The following is a 26007-nucleotide window of genomic DNA, read 5'->3' as shown; positions in this document are numbered from 1 at the left end:
AATTGTAAATACAACCCAATTAAAGGTAAATATATAATTAAATCTATTAGCTATTATATCATTAAAGCTAAATAGAAATATAGAAAAACTAATAAAAAAATAATATATATATATATATATATATATATATATATTAATAATAAAATTAAAACAAACTAGAATTAAAATAAAAATGTAAAACTAAAAATGTAATTAAATTGTAAATACATTAAAGCTAAATAGAAATATAGAAAAACGAATAAAAATATATATATATATATATATATATATATATATATATATATATATATATATATATATATAAATAGAATTAAAATAAAAACATAAAATGTAAAACTAAAAAGGTAATTCAAAATTTAAGTACATTTTATAATAGAAAAAAAAAACATTTACTACAACCCATGGTGAATAATCCCCCACTATGTGCTTAATTATTATTATAATATTAATTTTCACTCTACTTTAATATGTCAGAAGTGTGCATGAATATGTTTAGAAAGCAAGGCAGAACAATATATTTAAATAAATTGTTAAATGTAAAGATGATTAATAGGTAAAATACATGCAATTAAATCAAATAAGAAAAATAAATAAATAAATATTGTTAATACAACATAATAAATATCATAGAGTAAATGTGTAAAATATATCATATAAAAATATAATTTTTATATATATATATATATATATATATATATATATATATATATATATATATATAATTATTTTCAACAGCCCTCGGTGCAGCCTATAGCCATTCCATCTCTCTAACTGTAATATTTTTCCAAAAGCATCCATGATACAACTGTGGTAATGTTATGTAGTGAACTGCTGATGGCTGTAAAGTGAGTTACCATTTAGCTGAGTGTTTTTTTTTCTTTTGGCTTCAGGGACAGACTGATGTATAACTCAAAACCAAGTGAGAGCCAAAAAATGACTTCTCTAGCCCATATAAACTCAAAGGTAAACATCCTGCCTGTCATATTTGGGGATGGCAATGTGAATTGAATGGGGGATTGAGAATGTGCAGCAGAGATGCACTAATATGGGATGGGGTGGCATCTGTGTATTTGTGCGTTATTGTTCATGCTTTTCACTGGAGTGCCACCATCTTCCACTATAAAGGCCTGTTGTGTATGTTCTTAGCCCTGAAGCAATGGAGATGTCTGTGATGCTGTAGTGTGAGGTGTGTGTGTGTAGCGACATAAAAACAAAGCCTGAAATGCCGGAGGCAGAGAATTAAAGAGCGGACTGCATAAGGGGAAGTCTAAAATTGGACTGTTCGTCTTTGTGTATGACACTGTCATGCCATAGCACATGTGCTCATATAAACATGAAAGAGGGTGGAGGTATTTTACCTATGCCAGAATTTTCTTGCAAAATTACAAAAAATAAAATATTCTAAGTGTCTTTGGGCATCTTGATAAAATAGAGAATGAAGAGAGAAAAATGTGAAGAAAAATACACTGTTGTAGAGAGATTTCACTAAATTTGAGGCTATTTGACATCTGAGAAGAAATACAGATTAACTGAACTCTGAGCACATTCCAGCATATGAGGATATCTGAAAGTGCATGCATAAGAATCTTCTAGCAGATTTAGTATGAGAACAAATCAACATCACAGAGAAATTACTGTGAAAGAATGCAACAAGCAGGCTAAAAGATAAAGCATCTTTACAGATTTTCTAGTACAGTCCTTTGACAAGAGATAGTCAACATGAATTGTCATTCACAAGCCGCTTTATACTGTAATGCATTTTTGTTTGAAACAGGAGATTTAAAAAAAAAATAATAATAAAAAAAATGGACCAGAAGTCGATTGGATGATGAAAAGTGGACACTGAATGGAGGAAGACCAACGCTGCATCCAAAAGCTTAAAAATGCTGCCTTCCAAGAATGCATTCCAAGGTAGGAAGGAATCAATGCACGTTTGAATCCAATAGTTAGCTTCACATCCTTTTTCCTGAGAAACCTTCATCTGATCAATTTTTTGAAGGAATCATGTATGCTTCGCTACCTTTGATATCCCACAATATCCCGCGTGCTAGCTAAAAAACAAAGATGGCGTCTGAAAGTTGCGGTTGGTGGTCTATTTATGTGTAAATGTATGTTTTTAACCAAAGTTTTCCACTTTTAATATAATTTTTAGTGAGAATTTACTATAGTTATTTAATATTCACTTAGTCTTTACCAAAGCTCTCTCTATTTTCTCTAGATCATTAAATCGTTTTGCTGCCTCAGAAGTCTGTCCGAAATCAGTTTTGTTAGGTACCGTCGTGCACAAATGCTGCCAGCGAAGTCATTGCCTGATAGGGCATTGAGGCAACAAGCCACATGCCTGAGCTTTCGGACCCAGCCCAAATGTAAGTTTACTAAAATAACGCCTAAATAGCTGTTTGGCTATTGTTTTACATTATTGAATAGCCTGGTTAAAGGACAGATAACTCAAAAATCATTTACCACCCTCACATAGTTACAAACCTGAATGACTTTCTTTCTTCTATGGAACATAAAAGAAGATATTTTGAAGAATGTTGGGAACCAACATTGGAGCCCATTGACTTGTATTGTATTGACAAAAAAATAAAACTCTGAATGTGCGTCCACTTTGCAGGCCACCAGGGTATTCCACCATCTTAAATGAATAGAATAATATGAATAAAAAAAACGAGCTGAAAAGGGAATTGAGGCATCAGCTTTAAAGGATTAGTTCACTTTCAAATGAAATTTTAAAAAGCTTATGCTGGATGTCCTACGCCTTCCCTATTCTACTTACGGAACGAATGGAACTGGCGCTGCGTTCGTTCCGTAAGTAGAATAGGGAAGGCATAGGACATACAGCATAAGCTTTTTGAAGAATATGAAAGTGCGGTTTTGGCGGAAGCACTTGGAAGGCGATCATTTGTTTAGATAAAGCATATACATTTAAATTTTTTTTTAAAATGACCGATCGTTTCACTAGATAAGACCCTTATTCCTCGTCTGGTATCGTTTAAAGCCCTTTGAAGCTGCACTGAAACTGTAATTTTGACCTTCAACCGTTTGGAGGCCATTGAACTCCACTATAAGGAGAATAATCCTGGAATGTTTTCATCAAAAACCTTAATTTCTTTTTCGACTGAAGAAAGAAAGACATGAACATCTTGGATGACATGGGGGTGAGTAAATTATCAGGAAAATTTTATTTGAAAGTGAATTAATCCTTTAATTAGTGCCAGGTCTGATTTGTGTGTGGTTGTTCGTGGGTATAAATTGTGCAAGACGCGACAGTTACAATACAACTATCATGATTACAGTTAAATAAATGATAAAAGACAGTGCTTTCAAATATGACAATTTTTAAATTAATTAAATTAATAATACATATACATTTATATAATAGAAGCATTACATACACATGTATATTGTAAAAATATATGGTAATATATTTATTTACAAAAGTATATTATGGCATCAAACCTTAAACTCGTAATATGTGTTACTCAAGTGTCCATATTTGTTGACATTGCAAAGTGTTCCAAATGAAAGCATTTTGAAGTGAACTTAAACTGATATATCGTGCTCAGTGAGTACAGCAGTGAACACTATGTAGGGACTCTGTTAATCGTAACACAGTTTTTGACATTTTAAAAATATCAAAAGAAGAAGAAAGTTTTAAAGATTTGGAATGACATGAGAGTGAGTAAATGATGACAGTGATGTTCATTTTTGGGTGAACTATCCCTTTAAGTAACATCATTAGACAAGTTGTTTTAGAGGAATACATTTTTTCATTAAAGATTAGGAAGACAAACTACTATTTTTTTATTTTTTTATTTTTTTATCCACTGATGAATTGTTCTCAATAGGGCCTGAAATTTGCTTTAAACTCAGCTTCAGTTAAAGCTGCTGTCCGCGTAAACAGAACTGCACGCGTCTTGCGGAGGAACATTGTAGCCGGAGTTACTTTTCTCCGTGTATGTCTATGGCGAGTTACGCAGTTACTGTGATTCTCTGCGGCAAGTCCTACCAGTCCGGTCTGAAATAGTCCGAATATAAACACTTATTATAAGTGTACCAATAATGATTCAGGATAAGATAAAAACATGGTTTGGAAAATGGATTCATGTTGTAAATTCTCAATATATAATTTTTGTAAATTTTTAACACAAAAAAAGTTGCGGACTGCAGCTTTAAGTAAATAAGGTTGATTTTGATTTCATGTTAACTTTAAATGAAAGGGGCTGGTGCTTGCTGAACCGTAGGGCTTATTGCTGATTTACAGCATACTGCTATTGGTGCCACAATCTACAACATCTCTTCCCAGGCATGTTGTGATTACACAGCCTCAGGCCTTTTAACCATCTAGTGCTCATCACACTTACTCTTCCAGACACTGTGGAAGTGTAATATTCCCAATTTAACCCTACGCTTATAAAAGCCAACATGAAGACATGTCTTTTGAACTCTGGCATTAAATGTCACCTTTCCAGTGCAAGACCTAAAACAGCACAAGTACTATAATATTCACACTATTACTGAGGACGCAGAAATTACGCAGTGAGATGTGTACAGTCACATCGCTAAAACCTCTAAGCACTGTGGAGCGAAACTTAAATCCCCTCATAAAGAGGAGAGGAAAGTGTGCTGCTTAAGCCTGGCACAGACGCTGGATATCAGCATAAACCCCACATCAACTGTCGGTCTGAAGCCCGCTGTGTCTCACGCCTGTGTAAATCCACTGAGTGCAATCGCAGATGAGACGACCTCGCATGCATTTATAGATGAGTAAGAAAAGGAGGTTACAGATGTATTTTCCTAACTTTTGAGGAGAAATAGAAATTGGGGGAGAAAACCGTCTATCTATCTATCTATCTATCTATCTATCTATCTATCTATCTATCTATCTATCTATCTATCTATATCCATCCATCCATCCATCCATCCATATATATATATATATATATATATATATATATATATACATACATACAGGTGCTGGTCCTATAATTAGAATATCATCAAAAAGTTGATTTATTTCACTAATTCCATTCAAAAAGTGAAACTTGTACATTATATTCATTCATTACACACAGCCTGATATATTTCAAATGTTTATTTCTTTTCATTTTGATGATTATAACTGACAACTAAGGAAATCCCAAATTCAATATCTCAGAAAATTAGAATATTGTGAAAAGGTTCAATATTGAAGACACCTGGTGCCACACTGTAATCAGCTAATTAACTCAAAACACCTGCAAAGGCCTTTAAATGGTCTCTCAGTCTAGTTCTGTAGGCTACACAATCATGGGGAAGACTGCTGACTTGACAGTTGTCCAAAAGACGACCATTGACACCTTGCACAAGGAGGATAAGACACAAAAGGTCATTGCAAAAGAGGCTAGCTGTTCACAGAGCTCTGTGTCCAAGCACATTAACAGAGAGGCGAAGGGAAGGAAAAGATGTGGTAGAAAAAAAGTGTACAAGCAATAGGGATAACCGCACCCTGGAGAGGATTGTGGAACAAAACCCATTCAAAAATGTGGGGGAGATTCACAAAGAGTGGACTGCAGCTGGAGTCAGTGCTTCAAGAACCACTACGCACAGACGTATGCAAGACATGGGTTTCAGCTGTCGCATTCCTTGTGTCAAGCCACTCTTGAACAACAGACAGCGTCAGAAGCGTCTCGCCTGGGCTAAAGACAAAAAGGACTGGACTGCTGCTGAGTGGTCCAAAGTTATGTTCTCTGATGAAAGTAAATTTTGCATTTCCTTTGGAAATCAGGGTCCCAGAGTCTGGAGGAAGAGAGGAGAGGCACACAATCCCCATTGCTTGAGGTCCAGTGTAAAGTTTTCACAGTCAGTGATGGTTTGGGGTGCCATGTCATCTGCTGGTGTTGGTCCACTGTGTTTTCTGAGGTCCAATGTCAACGCAGCCGTATACCAGGAAGTTTTAGAGCACTTCATGCTTCCTGCTGCTGACCAACTTTATGGAGATGCAGATTTCATTTTCCAACAGGACTTGGCACCTGCACACAGTGCCAAATCTACCAGTACCTGGTTTAAGGACCATGGTATCCCTGTTCTTAATTGGCCAGAAAACTCGCCTGACCTTAACCCCATAGAAAATCTATGGGGTATTGTGAAGAGGAAGATGCAATATGCCAGACCCAACAATGCAGAAGAGCTGAAGGCCACTATCAGAGCAACCTGGGCTCTCATTACACCTGAGCAGTGCCACAGACTGATCGACTCCATGTCACGCCGCATTGCTGCAGTAATTCAGGCAAAAGGAGCCCCAACTAAGTATTGAGTGCTGTACATGCTCATACTTTTCATGTTCATACTTTTCAGTTGGCCAAGATTTCTAAAAATCCTTTCTTTGTATTGGTCTTAAGTAATATTCTAATTTTCTGAGATACTGAATTTGGGATTTTCCTTAGTTGTCAGTTATAATAATCAAAATTAAAAGAAATAAACATTTGAAATATATCAGTCTGTGTGTAATGACTGAATATAATATACAAGTGTCACTTTTTGAATGGAATTAGGGAAATAAATCAACTTTTTGATGATATTCTAATTATATGACCAGCACCTGTGTGTGTGTGTATGTATATATATATATATATATATATATATATATATATATATATATATATATATATATATATATATTATATATACAGTACAGTCCAGTCCAAAAGTTTGGAACCGACTAAGATTTTTAATGTTTTTAAAAGAAGTTTCGTCTGCTCACCAAGGCTACATTTATTTAATTAAAAATACAGTAAAAAACAGTAATATTGTGAAATATTATTACAATTTAAAATAACTGTGTACTATTTAAATATATCTGACAAAGTAATTTATTCCTGTGATGCAAAGCTGAATTTTCAGCATCATTACTCCAGTCTTCAGTGTCACATGATCCTTCAGAAATCATTCTAATATGCTGATTTGCTGCTCAATAAACATTTATGATTATTTTCAATGTTGAAAACAGCTGTGTACTTTTTTTTTCAGGATTCCTTGATGAATAGAAAGTTCAAAAGAACAGCATTTATCTGAAATACAAAGCTTCTGTAGCATTATACACTACCGTTCAAAAGTTTGGGGTCAGTAAGAATTTTTATTTTTATTTTTTTGAAAAGAATTTAAAGAAATGAATACTTTTATTCAGCAAGGATGCATTAAATCAATCAAAAGTGGCAATAAAGACATTTATAATGTTACAAAAGATTAGATTTCAGATAAACACTGTTCTTTTGAACTTTCTATTCATCAAATAATCCTGAAAAAAAATATTGTACACAAATATTTTGTGCAATTGTACACATTAAATGTTTATTGAGCAGCAAATCAGCATATTAGAATGATTTCTGAAGGATCATGTGACACTGAAGACTGGAGTAATGATGCTGAAAATTCAGCTTTGCATCACAGGAATAAATTACTTTGTCAAATATATTCAAATAGAAAACAGTTATTTTAAATTGTAATAATATTTCACAATATTACTGTTTTTACTGTATTTTTAATTAAATAAATGTAGCCTTGGTGAGCAGACGAAACTTCTTTTAAAAACATTAAAAATCTTAGTGGTTCCAAACTTTTGGACTGTACTGTATATATATATATATATATATGTATAGTATATTTATTTGTGATGCCAAAGCTGCATTGTCTGCAGCCACTAAAAAGATTGTGTATAGATAAAAATACATATAAATATATTTTTATATCTTTGTTTATTTTATTTATTTTAATTGTTTGAGTGTCTGAAAGTCAGTGGGGTCCAATGCTCTCCACGGAAGGAAGAAAGAGTCATACAGGTTTGGTACGACATCACTTATAAGATGTGATTTACTCAAGCCGCGAGCATAATTGTGATAGCTTAAATATTTTTTTGCACAACATTGCAGAATTCAAAACTACAACCATTTGGTTATCAGCCATTGATTCTATATCAGGAAAATCATACACTTATTTAATCATTTAGAGTTGTTGTTTGTTTGTTTTTGCTGTTGTTTTTGTTTTTTTTTATCGCTGAAGCATATTTTGATGGAGTGTATATATATATATATATATATATATATATATATATATATATATATATATATATATATATATATATACATTTTTATACTTTTTTTATAGCTTTCAGCTTGGTATGGCGTTAAACTATAAACTATAAACAAACAAATATATATATATATATATATATATATATACACACACACACACACACACACACACACACACACTACTGTGCAAAAGTCTTAGGCACGTCAGTATTTTCACCCCCCCCCCAAAAAAAAAACTAAAAAATGGTTTTAAGCCATTTATTTATGTCTTTTTCTTGTAGTGTGTCAGTAGGAAATATCAGTTTACATTTCCAAACATTCATTTTGTCATTATTTGTAATAATCCAGTGAGATTTTGGATTGCACAAGGAGTCTGACAACAGCCGGTGCTCCACACAGAGATCTGATCTCACCATCATCGAGTCCGTCTGTGATTACATGAAGAAACAGATGAAATTGAACAGACTAAATCCAGAAGAACTATGGCAACATCTCCAAGACACTTGAAGAAACCTACCTCCAAAGCTACAGTATTGTGAAAAGTTTTAGGCACTTGTGTACAAATGCTGTAAAGTGAGGATGCTTTCAAAAATACTGTCATAAATAGATTTTATTTATCAATTGACTTCTATGAACTAAATCAAATCAATATTTGGTGTGACCACCCTTTGTGTTTAAAACGGCTTTTGTCCAGGTACACTTGAGCATTGTTTTTCAGGTAGCTTTGCAGGAAGGTTTCTTCAAGCGTCTTGGAGACAGCCACAGTTCTTCTGGATTTAGTTTCATATGTTTCTTCATGTAATCACAGACGGATTTGATGATGGTGATCTCCGTGTGGAGCACCAGCTGTTGTCTTATGACTTATGACTTATTGTGCATTCAAAAATCTCATTGGATTATTACAATTAATGACAAAATGAATGTTTGGAAATGTGAACTGATATTTCCTATTGATACATTGCAGAAAAAGAAATAAATAAGCTGGCTTAAAACCCTTTTTGGGGGTGAAAATACTGACGTGCTTAAGACTTTTGCATGGTACTGTATATCTTTCAGCTGGCATGGCGTTAAACTATAAACAAACAAACAAATATTTGTTGTTTTTTGCTATTAAGAACAGGAAGAAGTGAGCAGCTGTGAGACAGTGATTCATATTGTGCGTTGTCATGCAATACTATTGGGAATCGAGCCCGTTGGGGAGCTGTGAGCAGACATGTACAAAGGTGATGCATTGAAAAATGCAGAATCTTTAGCAGTTTTTTTCTTGTATGTTTGTATGTAGGCAGAATATCAGAGTAAGTGATCTCACCGCTGCGGCTGCGAAGCATCCTGGCAGAGATGCCATTCGCTCCGACAGATGTGGTGCTGCTCAATGGTCCATCCACAGGACTCAACTCCCCTCCTGGCTGCTTCAGCAACTCCTGCAGAGTCCTGTGAGGAGACAAGAGTAATCATTTACCCAAACATTCTATCCAACAGGGATGCCATTCAGGATTGAATCAAGAATTTACCAATGAATTCTATATTTGATTTGAGGTGACAGGAACTAGAATCAAAATTCCCAACTGAATTTAAGGAAGTACAATTAAAATGATATTTCATATTTATAAATCCACTACCATTCAAAGGTTTAGGGTCAATAAAAATGTGTTTTAATTTTTAATGTTTTTGAAACAAATCTCTTAAACACTCACCAATGCTGCATTTATTTGATATATATATATATATATATATATATATATATATATATATATATATATATATATATATATATATATATATATATATATATATATATATTACAATTTAAAATATTTATTCCTGTAATGTCAAAGCTGAATTTTGAGCAGCAATTACTCCTGTCTTCAGTGTCACATGATCCTTCAGAAATTATTCTAATATGTTGATTTGGTGCTCAAGAAACCATTCTCTTCATTATAAATGTTGCTGAGCTGCTTAATATTGCATAATAATATTGCCATTGGATTTAATCAAAAATATCTTAATCTGTGTTCCCGAAGATGAATGAAGGCCTTACGGGTGTAGGACGACATGAGGGTGAATAAAAAATTATATTATTTTCATTTTTGGGTGAACTAACCCTTTAAGGGTAAGAATCTGTAGTTATGGCAGTGCATATCAGTATAACATTAATGGTTCAGAGCAGTGAGCCCTGAGGCTGACAATCATCATACTGTCATATTTTATCAATACAGTCAATTAGCATCTGCTGGCAGTCAACAGACTGTTTGTGTAGCAGGCAGTCAATGAATTCACACTCAATATGTTCTCTACACACTGGATGCACTTTGTATCCATTACACTAGTCACATTAAACAATAAATATGTCTAGGTAAGCAGTTAACAACTCTTGGCATTCACAGGACTGCAGTTATATTGGCTTTGTCCTAGAGTTCCGAACTCTTTCCTGCAACCCTGGGTCCTCCTGGGTGCTGTGTTCTTCAAATCCTTGACACTCCATTATTGCTCTGTTTCCTATGGCCTCCACTTGTATCCCTAGTGAGGTCTCTAATTCTGTCCAACACCCTTTAACCAAATGGGACTGTGATGAGATCTAATGTGATTGTCAAGCACAAGCACACTGGCCTTTGGCTGGCCGACGCCAGTGGCAGTAGGCCACTGCGGCCTAAGAAAAACAACACATCAGAAAGGCATGATAATATAGTCACCCTGGTGATGACGTCTTCCAGGGAGGACAGACAAAAGCATTTGCAGTGGAGCAGGGAAACAGATAGCAGTGTAATTGGATGGAAGCAACCGTTCCTGTGCCCTCTCTTTGCATCCCACCCTAGTATTTTTGGAATTCTCTTGATGAGAGTGTATCTCGACTCAAACTAGAAGATAAACATCATCTGTTTGTTCTAGGTCTCTCTTGGGAGCGCACACCTATCAGTCATTGGGCTGGACAATGAACAGCTGTCCTCCTCTCCCAATATGCCCATGATATGGGTTCCTGAGCATTTTTGTCTTTTTAGCTGTACTAAGTAGACTTAGATGCAGTATAAAGAAAAAAGACAATGAATAGAAGAATATGAATTAATGTGGAAAAATGGTAATGCTCACTATGGCAGCTGTAGGATTTGAAGTTCTCTCTTTTAAGAACTGATCACAAGTTTGCTTATTCTTGAATGTATACGCACATTAACTGGACCGGCCTTGGATTTTTTTAAGCTACTGTATGGAAGCGAAATATGACACCATTGTTATTAGATTTTATTAAAATAATTGTATTGTTTGAAATATTTGGAATCCCTAAGAGGACATGGTCATGGACAAAATATGAGATGTGAGGAAAATGTATTTTTTGGTGTGTTTGCATTCCAAAATAGCCCTGACCCGTCAAAGCATGGACTCCACTAGACCCCCTGAAGGTGCTCTGTGGTATCTGGCACCAAGATGTTAGCAGTAGATCCTTGAAGCCCTGTAAGGAGTTGTTTGTTCAGCACATCCCACAGATGCTCGATTGGATTGAGATCTGGGGAATTTGGAGGCCAAGTCAACACCTCAAACTCGTTGTTGTGCTCCTCAAACCATGAATCCTGAATCATTTTTGCTTTGTGGCAGAGCGCATTATCCTGCTGAAAGAGGCCACAGCCACCAGGGAATACCATTTCCATGAAAGAGTGTACATGGTCTGCAACAATGCTTAGGTTGGTGGTATGTGTCAAAGTAACATCCACATGGATGGCAGGACCCAAGGTTTCCCAGGAGAACATTGCCCAAAGCATCACACTGCCTTCCACCAGCTTGCCTTCTTCCCATAGTGCATCCTGGTGCCATATGTTTCCCCAGGTAAGTGACGCACATGCATCCTTGCCATCCACGTGATGTAAAAGAAAACATGATGAAAACATCATCAGACCAGGCCACCTTCTTCCATTACTCCGTGGTCCAGTTCTGATGCTCATGTGCCCACTGTTGGTGCTTTTGGCGGTGGAACAGGGGTCCACCCATGGGCACCCTGATGGGTCTGCGGCCAGGCAGCCACATATGTAACAAACTGTGTATTCTGACTCCTTTCTATCAGAAACAAAGATTAACTTCTTGATCAATTTGAGTTAATGTAGCTCCTCTGTTGGATCGGACCACACGGGCCAGCCTTCGCTCCCCACATGCATCATTCTTGGTTGCCCATGACCCTGTCGCCGGTTCACCACTGTTCCTTCCTTGGACCACTTTTGATAGATAATGACCACTGCAGACCGGGAACACCCCACAAGAGCTGCAGATTTGTCAAACTCGCTCAAATTCTTACGCTTGCCCATTTTTCCTGCTTCTAACACATCAACTTTGAGGACAAAATGTTCACTTGCTGCCTAATATATCCCACCCACTAACAGGTGCCATGATGAAGAGATAGTCAGTGTCATTCACTTCACCTGTCAATGGTCATAATCTCGCTCATATATATACATATAATTCTATATAATTGTCAGGGTTATGTCTTGTGTTTTACTATGAGTTGGTTTTTGCTCTGTTTCCTTTGTTCCTTTTTCTTGGTTGTAGTTAGTTTCGTAAGTTTACACCTGATGTTTATTTAGTTTATTAGTGTGTTGTATTTAAGTTCTTTGTTTCCTTCTGTTCCTGTCAGTTCTTGCCATGTTTACTTTAGTTGTTCTGTTCACATTCTTAGTTCTTGAGTTCATTGTAAATAAACTTTTTAACTGCTTGCAATTAGATCCTGCACTCAACTTTATTTCACCCAACTGTGACAATAATTATGTATTATATATAAATGTAAAGTGGCCATCAAGTGAACTGACTTGACTTGAAGGGACTTCTGAGATGTTGTCTGTTTGCCTGTTAATCAGTATATGAGGCTTCCTTTTTAGATTTTTCTTAATATCTGTCTCTCTCATCAAGAGAATATGACAACTGCTGTGTGTTGTTAAGAGGATAACAACATAAAATGTTTTGGTGGTTGTTTTCAATCATGTTGAAATGATTGTCCTCTCTGAGGTTGACTTTGAGGCCATGCTTATACTCAGACGGCTGAAGTCATTGACTCCAGCTTTGTTAGACGTCCTGCTGGGCTTTCCCCCTTTGCCTCAGTGCATACAGACTCAATCCTGACTCCCGCTGCCATGATGTCTCACTTACACACTGAGTATGTGTCAATATGAGTTGTGGAGAGTGGCACACATTTATTTCACCCACAACACAGACCAGTGTCTAGGAGACATTGTAGGAGATCTGATAAAAAGGGCATCCTGGGATAGTGCCACTGAGTCCTTCCTGAGGGGTTCAGATATACAGTGATCTGGCTGCCAGCCCTGCTAGGTCAGAAGCAATGCTATCTGACATGTTTGTTCAATCACAATAGGGCCAATTTGTGTCATCTTCTGTCTCTCTTAGTCACTAAATCATCATCCTGTTTCTATTGCAGCTATATGGTGCATTTTTTCTTACAACCTGCCTCACGGTTTGCTTAGTAAAGAAGCCAACAACTAGCTGGTATGGACATTTATGTGCCCACTTATTATGCAAGAGAATACGTTTTAGTCTAGATGACCTTCTAGTCTATTTGAAGGGCATAATTGGTTGTAAGGCAAATAATAATGTGTAAAATGTTTATTTTTCTACTTTAAAGTATCATACTACACTATGGGCCCTATTTTAACGATCTAAACGCAAAGTGTAAAGCGCACAGCGCAGGTGCACTCAGGGCGTGTCCAAATCCACTTTTGCTATTTTAACGACGGAAAAACGGTCCGTGCGCCGGGGCGCATTTTTGAAATGGGTTGTCCCTATTCTCTTAATGAGTAATGGGCGTAACGTTCAATAAACCAATCAGAGTGTCATCTCCTATTCCATTTAAGAGCGAGATGCGCTCGCGCCATGGCGGATTGCTATTTACATGGCGTACACGCGATGAGTCAGTTAATATGTGTGTGTATTGGCACGATTGTTCAATTAATTAGCCAATTTCGTTCATCATTATAAGTAGTAATAGGCTGAATTGAAAATAGGTAGCCTAATTCTAATACACGCAATGACTATTCATCATTACACTTTTATATTTATGTAGCCTACACAATAATATTCTTTTACACTGTAATCCTTTTGTTTTTAATATTTGGCATGTTTGTGTGATGCGCATCCCTGTGTGTATTAAGCAAAGTCAACGCGCACTGTGGACGCGCCCAGAGGCGCAGTTTCTACCAACGCGCTCTAACAAAAAAATATTGCGCCATTGACTTTAGACTTTAGACCAGGTTTGAGTTGGTCTATGGCGCAGTCTATTTTCAGCTCCTTAAAATAGCAATGCGCCGGCAATGCGCCTGAACACACCTCTTTTTTAGACCAGCACGCCCTTGGGCGCACTAACTGGCGCAAATGCATTTACTAATTTAAGGACGTGGCGCTGAACGGGAAAACGCGAATGGCGCTGGACGCAAACTAGCAAACACACTTGCGCTGCGCCTTGCGTCGCATTGCGCCGGGTGTATTATAGGGCCCAAAGTGTTTGGCTTTATTTCAATTCTTTGGCATACATATTAGTACAAAACAATGGGAGTTTTAATAAAGATCTGATAGCTACCCAACTAACACAAATTACTGAACAGTGTCTTTTTGATTCAAATGTATAATTAGTATGGTTGTCTCACTTAATTGTAATAATCATTACTACATAATTTATTGTAGTAATATAACCGGTTGCAGCGCAGTCATTCCAATGAGAGCCTGTACAGGCGGCCCTGTCACATTTCCTCTGTGCAGTTGTGTTTTATGCAGAACAGAGTTCTGTATCTTTTGGATCTGTGTTGAGTGATTTTATCAGCAATTATTCGTAGGATGCCATATCTAATTATATTGCAGGAGGAACAGCTTCGCCTCTCTTAATGCTATGTAGAACCGAATTACTCTTGTAATGTGTAACCCGCAGATAACCAATTAGTCAAATTCACATTATGCCATCCCAATAGCCCCTCATGTCATTTACTTAATGGGCGCAGTTTTACATGAAATAATTTGCACTCTATTTCTATTATACTTGCAGCAGAAGTTTAGGGGATTATTCATAGTGATTTTATTGACATGGTAAAAACTTTACGTTGCCAAAGCATTAGAAATGCATGCCTGTTGCGCAGTGTCATTTTCCAGTAGTTGGTCCTGTCCTGCTGGTTGCCCTTTTGTCATCCTCTCTCCATCTTTGCTTCTCAAGTGTAATGAATTAGGGTTTTTCCTGTGTATCCTTTTACTCTAAACAACTACAACTAAATAAGGTGACCCCCTCCCTGTGGTTTTGCAACTTTTACAAGAAATATGGTCTGTTATTTCTATTGTAAGAGTCATAAAGTTTTGCATTAGATCATCATGTCAAGCAGCCTGCACAAATTCTTCTCACCCAGAGGGCAAATTCAGGGTTAGAGAAAAGCCCAAGAGAGTGGTAATGAGTAGCTTTGTCAGAGAGCACAAACCCTCACTTTAGCCTCAGAGGAACAGGAGGGCCTTGAAGTCACGATGGAAATGAGAGAAAGGCAGGGGGCCAGGAGGACGCAAATGTCAGTGCACACCCACTAAGGCTCAACCATGCGGGAGAGACGTCTCCAGAATGAGAGAGACACTAAGACACACTTGTACATACACATTAACACACAAACACACAGCGCGCAGCTATGAGCAGCCACATCTCATTCATGTCAACTGAGTTCAGACAGTTTGGAGCCACAGGAAAGACACAGGTTAAAATCTGACAAACAAGCTCAGGGGTTTGAAGGAGGAGAGGGGGAGCTGGAGGAGAAGTATTCCGCTTAAAGGTGCAATAGGTGATTCTCTACAGAAACATTTTTTGTTATACTGATTGAAGGTCTCCTCATATCCTGATAGCAATCACTATGTTAAATAGTCTGTGGAAGGCGTAGTGCCATAAAATGTAAATTTTTACATAACCTTGCGCAGCTTGTTCGCGCAGACATCATACATCATCAGTGCCTTTCATGCTATGCAGAGTTTTATACAGACAGACGTCAGTCATGGAGCATTCGCAAACAAACAGCCACATTTTACAGTTCCTACCGAATCAAAACAACAAGCTAATGCTGCATTCACGCCATAACAACCATAATTAAGAGATGGCAACCCATGACGTTCTTACGTCCATAGTGCACATGTCTACAGTGGTTCAAACTTAATTGTTATGAAGTGACGGGAACACTTTTTGTGTGCAAAAACAAAACAAAAATAATTACTTTATTTAACAATTTGAATTTTTGTCATACGCTGTTGACGTGTTTGCATCCAAACGGTGACTCATTACTGGCCGACTCCTGTGCCATCACATGTATGCGTCACGTTGCTCATGTGTACAGCGTCGGCCAATACTGAGCTGGCATTCAGACGTAAACAAGAAAGCATGAACTGCGTTCACTATGTCAACTGCGTATGACAACAGTTCAAATTGACAGAAATTTAATTTTTGGGTGAACTAACCCTTTAACGCTGCCTGTTGTGATGCTTTGCTGAGAGTAGCTGTATGTGTGCATTCCTGTGTTTTGGAGGAGGCGTGGCTTTGGACAGCGATTTGCATGGAGGGTGGGATTGTATGCTTTTAATGCTAGCAGGCTAACGTTAGCATTTCCCAGATCACCTACTACACCTTTAATTTTGTGATCCCTCCTCACTTTGTCCTTCTCTCCTTCCTTTTTAAAAAAAAAAAAAAAAAGTTTTTACAGAGACTCACATCCATATACATGGCTATCTGGCTATACATCCAGAGCTCTGATTTGAATGTGTCAGTATATTTCCTTTGCATTATAGTCTTTTAGTCAGGGACTTCATTTTTACAGGGCCAGGGGTTTTCAGTCTTTTTAATGCCAAAGACCCCCCAAATATGGAGATATACTAACAATTGCAAATAAAGGCAGCTATACTTTCATGTATGCAGCAGAAACATTTAAATTATATATGAAAAATATAATTGAAAAATAGAAAAATAAAAACAGTAGTGTTATTATAATGACAGCATGTTGTTTCCAATATTGGAAATTGGATTCTTAGCTTTTGTCATTGTACTACAGCCAAAATGATGAATATTAAGAAAAATATTTGCATTAGTGTCTTTCTTGTCTGATATTACAATATACAGTGGGTACGGAAAGTATTCAGACCCCCTTAAATTTTTCACTCTTTGTTATATTGCAGCCATTTGCTAAAATCATTTAAGTTCATTTTTTTCCTCATTAATGTACACACAGCACCCCATATTGACAGAAAAACACAGAATTGTTGACATTTTTATAGATTTATTAAAAAAAAAAAAAAAAAACTGAAATATCACATGGTCCTAAGTATTCAGACCCTTTGCTCAGTATTTAGTAGAAGCACCATTTTGATCTAATACAGCCATGAGTCTTTTTGGGAAAGATGCAACAAGTTTTTCACACCTGGATTTGGGGATCCTCTGTCATTCCTCCTTGCAGATCCTCTCCAGTTCTGTCAGGTTGGATGGTAAACATTGGTGGACAGCCATTTTTAGGTCTCTCCAGAGATGCTCAATTGGGTTTAAGTCAAGGCTCTGGCTGGGCCATTCAAGAACAGTCACGGAGTTGTTGTGAAGCCACTCCTTCGTTATTTTAGCTGTGTGCTTAGGGTCATTGTCTTGTTGGAAGGTAAACCTTCGGCCCAGTCTGAGGTCCTGAGCACTCTGGAGAAGGTTTCATCTTTCCCTCGATTGCAACCAGTTGTCCTGTCCCTGCAGCTGAAAAACACCCCCACAGCATGATGCTGCCACCACCGCGCTTCACTGTTGGGACTGTATTGGACAGGTGATGAGCAGTGCCTGGTTTTCTCCACACATACCACTTAGAATTAAGGCCAAAAAGTTCTATCTTGGTCTCATCAGACCAGAGAATCTTATTTCTCACCATCTTGGAGTCCTTTGGGTGATTTTTGGCAAACTCCATGCAGGCTTTCATGTGTCTTGCACTGAGGAGAGGCTTCCGTCGGGCCACTCTGCCATAAAGCCCTGACTGGTGGAGGGCTGCAGTAATGGTTGACTTTCTACAACTTTCTCCCATCTCTCGACTGCATCTCTGTAGCTCAGCCACAGTGATCTTTGGGTTCTTCTTTACCTCTCTCACCAAGGCTCTTCTCCCCCGATAGCTCAGTTTGGCCAGATGGCCAGCTCTAGGAAGGGTTCTGGTCATCCCAAACGTCTTCCATTTAAGGATTATGGAGGCCACTGTGCTCTTAGAAACCTTAAGTGCAGCAGAATTTTTTTTTGTTACCTTGGCCAGATCTGTGCCTTGCCACAATTCTGTCTCTGAGCTCTTCAGGCAGTTCCTTTGACCTCATGATTCTCATTTGCTCTGACATGCACTGTGAGCTGTAAGGTCTTGTATAGACAGGTGTGTGGCTTTCCTAATCAAGTCCAATCAGTATAATCAAACACAGCTGGACTCAAATGAAGGTGCTAAATTCAGATTAATTTGTTTAGAGCTTTTTATAATATCACTGCAAAGATGCTTTATATAAAATAGTGCCATACAACTATTGGAGAAGATAAAGGTAACAATGGCAAGGAAGAACTCCAGAAGACAATATGTAAACTTACTTTTTACTTACTTTATTAACACATTTTGAAAATGAACATTTTTCTCAATTTTCTGCTGCATCTGGAAGCCTTGAAGGGCATGCAAATAGACCCAGAATCAAAATGCAACTGAATGCACTTGACAGTCAGTGATCAATTGAAAAAGACATTTGGGCTTTTGAAAACTCATTTTCCACAGGAATAAGTCATATGAATTTTTAATGACAGAAGGGATAATAAATAATGACAGAATTATCAGTTTTAAGCAAATGATCTGTGGAAGGTGTGATTGGAATGTAAATGTGTGGTTATTTTACAAACTTTAATATCTACAATACTCATGAAACCTATTTATTAAAGAAATAACTGACTCAAAATTCTGTGCCTCCTTCTGATCCAGCAGTTTATATGTGTTATATAATTGTGATATCTCAAAGATTTCAGCCCCTCCAGACACCCATATGGTGGAATACTCTGCCCAGCATGCTGATTCTTTTCTTTAACTCTGGATGGTATATTATATGCCACAAAATCTTGCCTTTGGTCTTGGCAAGCTGCTTAGGATGTGATCTGAATCATGGATTTCAGTATCACTGCTGGATTCCTACAGTGCATTATGTCTCACATTATCATGACTCACATTCTCTGTGTGGTCTATATTATTTCATCCCCAACAGTTTATGTCCTTCATTGTTCAACACAAATTTAAAGGAATGCAGGCCATTTCTGTGCTTACATGACAAAACTATGACCAAAGTATGGATGGATTGTTTAAGTTCAGCCTGACAGATAAATGCTGCTTTCCTCTCCCCTAAATGACTGAGGTTATAGAGTTCTGGTAAATATGACATTCAATTATTAAAGTGCCCCTATTATGCTTTTTCAAATATTGCCTTTTATGTAGTGTATAATATAGCTGTTTGTGAATGTAAAAGATCTGAAATTTGGATGCTAAATTAAGTTTGTCTCCCAAATGAAAGAACAGATTCTGAATTGAATCTACGTAGGTTTATAACAAATTTGCATAATGCCATCCAACGGTCTTTGTTGACTGCCCGTGTATAACATTTGCTTTGAGCCGCCCTCAAACACTGTAGTTGTAGCTGAGGCCTGGAAAAGTTTGGTGCATGTTGTCGACATGTTAAGAATGACAATATTTTCTGCTCCTGACTTGGACTTGAATTGATAGTGCTGAGGAAGATCCAGAGCTGAAATTCAGATATGGTAATGGGTTTTTCATTTCTGATACGTGCTGTAAGTGGTAAACTTATCACAACAGACTGGGCCATCTGACCAATCAGAGCAGAGCAGAGCAGGCTCTTGGAAAGCAGGGTTTAGAAAGACCAAATCCTTTATGGAACTGTTTTAGACTTTGTAAGAAAAGAGGTGATGCTGCAATGTATATTATGAAAAAAGTGTTTTTCATCCTTGGATGCATGTAAACGTATTGTAAGAGACCTCCAATAAATAAATAAATAAATAAATAAAACTTTAAAATAGCATAGCAGGGGCACTTTAAGGCATGGCTGAAAATGAAAGTGAGAAATTATTTAGGAGCCTAATTTAACATCTGAGCAAATGTTTGCTGTTCTTTTTAATAGTGTGAATGGAAAAGTATAAATAAGATGTCTAGAGCTATGAAGTGCAGCAGTAGCATCAAAAAGAGTTAATCTGTAGAGAAGTTGGTTTAATCTTAAAGCAGAGTGTTAATCTCAGGAGAACTCTTAATCTTGTAAGAAGAGTTAATCTGGTGTGCAGTGTTCAGCGTGTGGGAAATGCTCTTGGAGAGGTGTTAACCTCGGAAAAGTGCTAATCTTCGGATGAATATTTTTCGTCCTCCACATGTGTTCATCTTGATAGGGCTGTTTGCATTATTAGGTCATTTCATGTTTAAAATGGGGTTACGGCAGAATGCTGAGAGAATTCTAAATTATCTGTATTTTGTTTTATTTCTCATGACAGGTACTTTGCATATTTAGAAAGATGAGAACAAAACGTTCGATTTGACGTTTGGAGGGAAAGGAACAGAGAAGGAGAACTGGGAATTGAGACTTAAGAAAAAATATTCTCATTGAATTGGGTTAGCTTTTTAATGCTTTGATGGCATGAATATTAAAATAACCTTAGGACAACACTCTGCAAATATTCTTCCACTCTTATCTTGTACATATGATTGTTAAATTCAGAAGAGCAGCATACATATTAATGGTTTTAGTCTTGGCTTTATGCTGCAATAGTTACTTGGTCTGCTGTATGTGATACAGATGTTAAGGATGGCCAAAATATCCTTGACCAAAATAGCTTTGGCTAACCAACACACTCTGAATTTACTAATGCGAAAGGTACACTTAGCACATTTAATATAAAACACACTGAATATTCTGGAGTCTTTAGCCCTGTTCCAAAACCTAGTGAGCTGTCTACCTAAACAGCATTTTAAAACATGTCTGCTTCTGGCACAAAAGGGCTATTTAAAAAAAAAAAAGCTACACTCTGAAAAATGGTTCAAGTGGGTTTTCACAGTGATGCCATAAAAGAAACATTGTGTGTTCCCGAAAGAACCTTTCAGTGAACAGTTCTTAAAAGAACCATTTTTCTTACTGTGAAAAACATTTTAATAACATTTTTCCATTATAAAAATCTTTTGTGCAATGAAAAGGTTCCACGGGTGTTACCGGATCATCATGGAACCATATACAGTATACCAATAATGAACCTTTATTTTTAGTGTTGACAGCATACTTGTGTTGCTTTAACATACCATCTTTAACCCAAAATCTAAGACAAACTTACATTTATTGTTGGTGGAGAAGTCAGCCCTTGTGAAAAAGAATTGGCATTTAATTGTATTGAATGTGCACTTGTAATATACTTTTAAAAAAGTAAAAAAGCAGAAATAAAAGTGTACTTAAAGAGAGTACACTTTCACGGCTATTGTTCTTAACATACTTAAGTACACTTTTTTTTAAAAATACACTTTTTTAAAAATGTCAAATTAAGAGCTTTACTTTACAGTACATTTTAAATTATTATGTTTTAATAATCTTTTGTAATGCTTTAAAGAAATTAATAATTAAATACTGTTGAATTAATTAATAGTAGTTAATCATTTTAACTCTAGTGTGTTATTTTATATTACATATTTTAAATGTACTAAACAGCAATTTCATTACACAAATGTTTAATTACATACAAAAATACAAGTTTCAATAGAAATGACAGTAAAGTATATTTTAGTTTACCATAAATGCTTGTCAGTACATTCGGCAATACATTTTAACCATATTTCAAAGACAAAAGAAGTAATTATGAAATTACATAATAAGATGTACTTAAAGGATTAGTTCACCCAAAAATTAAAATTCTGTCATCATTTACTCACCCTTATGTTGTTCCAAACCAGTATGAATTTCTATCTTCTGTTGAACTAAAAACAAGATATTTTGAAAAATGTTGCTAACCAGATAGTTGCCGATAGCCATTGACTTCCATAGTAGGAAAAAAATACTATGGAAGTCAGTGGCTATTGTCAACTGTCTGGTTACCAACATTCTTCCAAATATCTTCTTATGTGTTCAACAGAAGAAAGACATTCATACAGGTTTGGAACAACATAAATTATTATGACAGAATTTTTATTTTTGGGTGAACTATCCCTTTAAGTCTTACTTAAGTGGGTCAAAAAGCACTCTCAAGTTCAACTTGCATGTAATATCAATTTCTAACAATAAATTTCAACTATAATACATTTTCATTTAATTGTAAATAACATACTATTAAAGGTGATAAAGAGGATCTTTTCGTCGACTGAGAAACCAAAGACTGTTACTGAGTTTTTGAAATGAGCGCATGCGTAAGAACAACCTCCCTTCCTTTCGAGGGAACGCCTCCCAAAATTCGTGCACGAGTATTGGAACACGAGTGTTTACCACCGGCATTCGCTGTATCGTGTAAGTGGATTCATTATGTCGGACTCACCGCAGGTAACTCATAATCTGCAGTTGTTACTCCTGTCTCCGGACAAAAACATCGCATGCGGCGCCTGTGGAGTGTGGAAAGTTACTGGAGCGCGCAGACGCGCTCGTCTCTCACAAGGAACGTCATGGCAGTGATTGACAAGCCAGAGGGCCAATCCGCGCTCGTCTCTCACAAGGAATGTCACGGCAGTGATTGACAAGCCAGAGGGCCAATCATTTACGCGATGATCGCGTAAACGATTGGCTGATGTTTTTAAGGCCCTACCTCGTGCACAGATGATGTATATTAATATTATTCCTTTCAGTGCACCTAATAAATAGTCTTTTATCAGTTAGTAAAGACAGTTTCAAGTAATATTGCAAAAATGTATAAAACAAAACATCCTCTTTAGCACCTTTAAGTGTGCAAAAACATTATTTCACACTTAAGTTTTCACTAAGTATATACTTTTAAAGTATATAATTTCTGTAACTCTGCAAGTACTCAGTAACACTTAAGATTAGGGTCCAATTCTCATAGATAACAGTTAGTTAATAGTGAGAACTGGACCCTAATCTAAAGTGTGGCCAAGTACTCTTTTTAAAAATATGCTAAAGTTACTTATTTTTTCACAAGGAGTCCCAGAATGCATTGTGAAAATGTCCAAGAAATACCAAAAAAACACAAAAAGTATTAAATTACTATATATTTGTGTGTGCATTGTTTTTTTTTTTTTTTTTTGTATAATGTTTGGTTAGAAACATGCTAACAGTAGCTCTGTTGGAATCAATTGTGACTTTAGTCACCTGTTCATTTTAAGGGATAGTTCACCCAAAAATGAAAATCTGTCAGTCGTATAATGCATGCTAGTGGGAACTTCGTCTATAAGAGTAAAAAAAACAGTATTTATATCATTTTTTTACCTCTAAAACACCACCAAATCCAACTGGCCTCCACATCTGGTTGGTGAGGTCAGAAAACACGTTCTGATAATGGAAGTGATGTCTTGCGCTTTGCTTCAATGAGTGCGAGACATCACTTCCGTTGTCAGAGCGCATTCAGACCTCACTAACCGGATGTGCAGGGCAGTTGGACATAGTGGTGTTTTAGAGGTAAAAAATTATATAAATACTGTTACGGTTTCTCACACAAACCGATCGTTTCGTATCTTAGGACATCAATGTGTCGTCACGAGCCGCAGTGTTTAATTTGGATTTGTCTGTGCATGTTTTTTTTTTTTTACTCTTATAGATGGAGTTCCCATTGACATGCATTATACGGCTGACAGACGGCAACGGTTGGAGTTAAAAATCATCATTTGTGTTCTACTGAAGAAACAAAGTCACCTACATCTTGGATGGCCTGGGGGTAAGCAGATAAACATCAAATTTTCTTTTTTGGGTGAACCATCCCTTTAATGTGGAGAGCACTATTTTTGTAACGTGTAGTTACTGGACCATTTCAGATTAGTCACTTATGGACGTTCAATTTTATTTGGGATGCATCACAGCTCACTGTATTTTATAATAAAGCTCATTTCTACTCACCTGGAGTTACTGAGATCATTCTGGCCTCCACGCCTCTTCTCCAACCCCAGTTTGGTGAAGATTCCCACCAGGACCATGATGGCCACTACACCACAGATGATGTACACAATCATGTGAGTTCGATCCCGCTCATGGTCTGGCTGCACCTCAGTGTTGGTGGCCACAGGTTTTCCAGTGTTGGCCCAAATGGGAGTATCATAGTTAGAGCAGGAGGTCTGATCCAAGTCGCTGCTGACGGAACTGGCAGCAGAACCGGTAGAAACAGGTGCCGCAACAGTACAAGAAGATACCTGCGTTACAATTAAAGGGAGGGTCCCACTGGCCCATCACATCATAGTAACCCCGGCAACGGGTGCCAGTGGATGGCACAGTGTCCTCCTCTACCTCTCCAGGTGTGCTCAAAGTTGGAGGCCCCTCTGATGTCACAGAAATCAACAAAGGATCTACGGTCTGATTGGCTGTTTGGATGTCCATATCAGTAGAAGTCTCGTCCTGTGGTTTAGCAGCCCGTCCCAGAATGGCAGTGAGCAGAAGATGTAGTAAAAAACTGTTTCCAGCCATGCTTCAGCCGACACACTCCACACAACGATTTACCTCACTTTAAGAGTGAAGATATCTAAGCATAAATGTTAAAAAGATTTTTTTAAAGTGTTGAATGACTTTGATTGTCATACAACTACAGATATAGTTAGAAATATTTAAAATAATTGTGTTTGTTTTTAGAATGTATCAATGAATCAATAAATGCTTTTATTTCAGAATTGTTTCAATTAAATAAAAAAATGCATTTTTAACAGAAAACAAAAAGTATTTCCTTTAACAATTAAAAAGAAAATAGTTACTGAAAAGTGGTATAAAATGATAGTTCCTTTAATTGCAACTGCATTACCTTTGTCCTTTCAGAGAGAAAAGAAATACTTGGACATTTGCTGTCTTGTCCTGGTCCTGTCCAGATATGCGTCTCATTTTATTTTTCCCATCACTGAAGTTCAACACTTGTTCTCAGTGCTCACCAGTAGTAAAACTTCCTTTTCAGTTATCTTTTCACCTGTGTAAACAAGCAGTCACAGTAATTTGCCATTAAAAAATCCTTTCCAGAGGAGCGCGTGAACCCACAGACAGGTGTTTAAATCCACAGCGATCCACTCAGAGTGCTGTCTCTGAGCCTTGTGAAGGGCAACAGTTCAGGATTCAAATTAAAACTCCTCCCTTCTGTTCTCAGCACATTAGTGAGAGAGAGAGAGGGAGAGGGAGAGGGAGAGGGAAAGGGGTGGGGGGCATATTTTCCATCCAGCTGCTGGTTATAGTGTGAAAGGCGAGGAGACAGTACTCTACTGAAGGGCTTAGTTCACAGACTTCAAATAAAATTCATCTGTTTGCATGTATTTCCAATTGGGAGTGAAGAAGAACATGCAAAAAGGGGAAATATATATTTAATTATAAATATTGTGCATCATTATCTTATTGTAAACAATGTATATTATAGTGTATATATCAGTTGGTTTTGCAATTGGTCTGATCTCACCATTAAAGGGTTAGTTCACCCAAAAATACATTTTCTGTCATTAATTACTCACCCTCATGTCGTCCCAAACCCGTAATACCTTCGTTCATCTTCGGAACACAAATTAAGATATTTTTGATGAAATCCGACGGTATCTGATCCACACATAGGCAGCAATGACATTGCACCTTTTGAGGCCCAGATAGGTACTAAAGACTTTGTTAAAACCATCGACGTGACTGCAGTGGTTCAACCTTTGTGCAAAAAACAAAACAAAAAACAACTTTATGCAACAAACTTGTCTGTTCCCTTTCATACTGTTACGCTATTGTTGTTGCAGAGCTTCAGTTTACGTCTGAACGGCAGCTCAGT

The 26007-nt window shown here is 36.9% G+C and overlaps 1 protein-coding gene across 1 annotated transcript in view; it reads right to left on the bottom strand.

Moving 5' to 3' along the window:
• shisa8b (shisa family member 8b) overlaps positions 1-25772 on the bottom strand; it is a 36462-nt gene extending 10690 nt beyond the window's left edge. Inside the window, 3 exon segments of the mRNA XM_048169875.1 lie at positions 9382-9503; positions 24132-24355; positions 24357-25772. Of these exon segments, the coding sequence (XP_048025832.1) occupies positions 9382-9503; positions 24132-24355; positions 24357-24692 (682 nt within the window). The 5' untranslated portion in view covers positions 24693-25772.
• Positions 25773-26007: the final 235 nt, after the last annotated feature.

The sequence above is a fragment of the Megalobrama amblycephala genome, linkage group LG20 (assembly GCF_018812025.1).
Source record: "Megalobrama amblycephala isolate DHTTF-2021 linkage group LG20, ASM1881202v1, whole genome shotgun sequence".
Taxonomy (NCBI): Eukaryota; Metazoa; Chordata; class Actinopteri; order Cypriniformes; family Xenocyprididae; genus Megalobrama; species Megalobrama amblycephala.
This window is presented reverse-complemented; position numbering and strand designations above follow the sequence as displayed.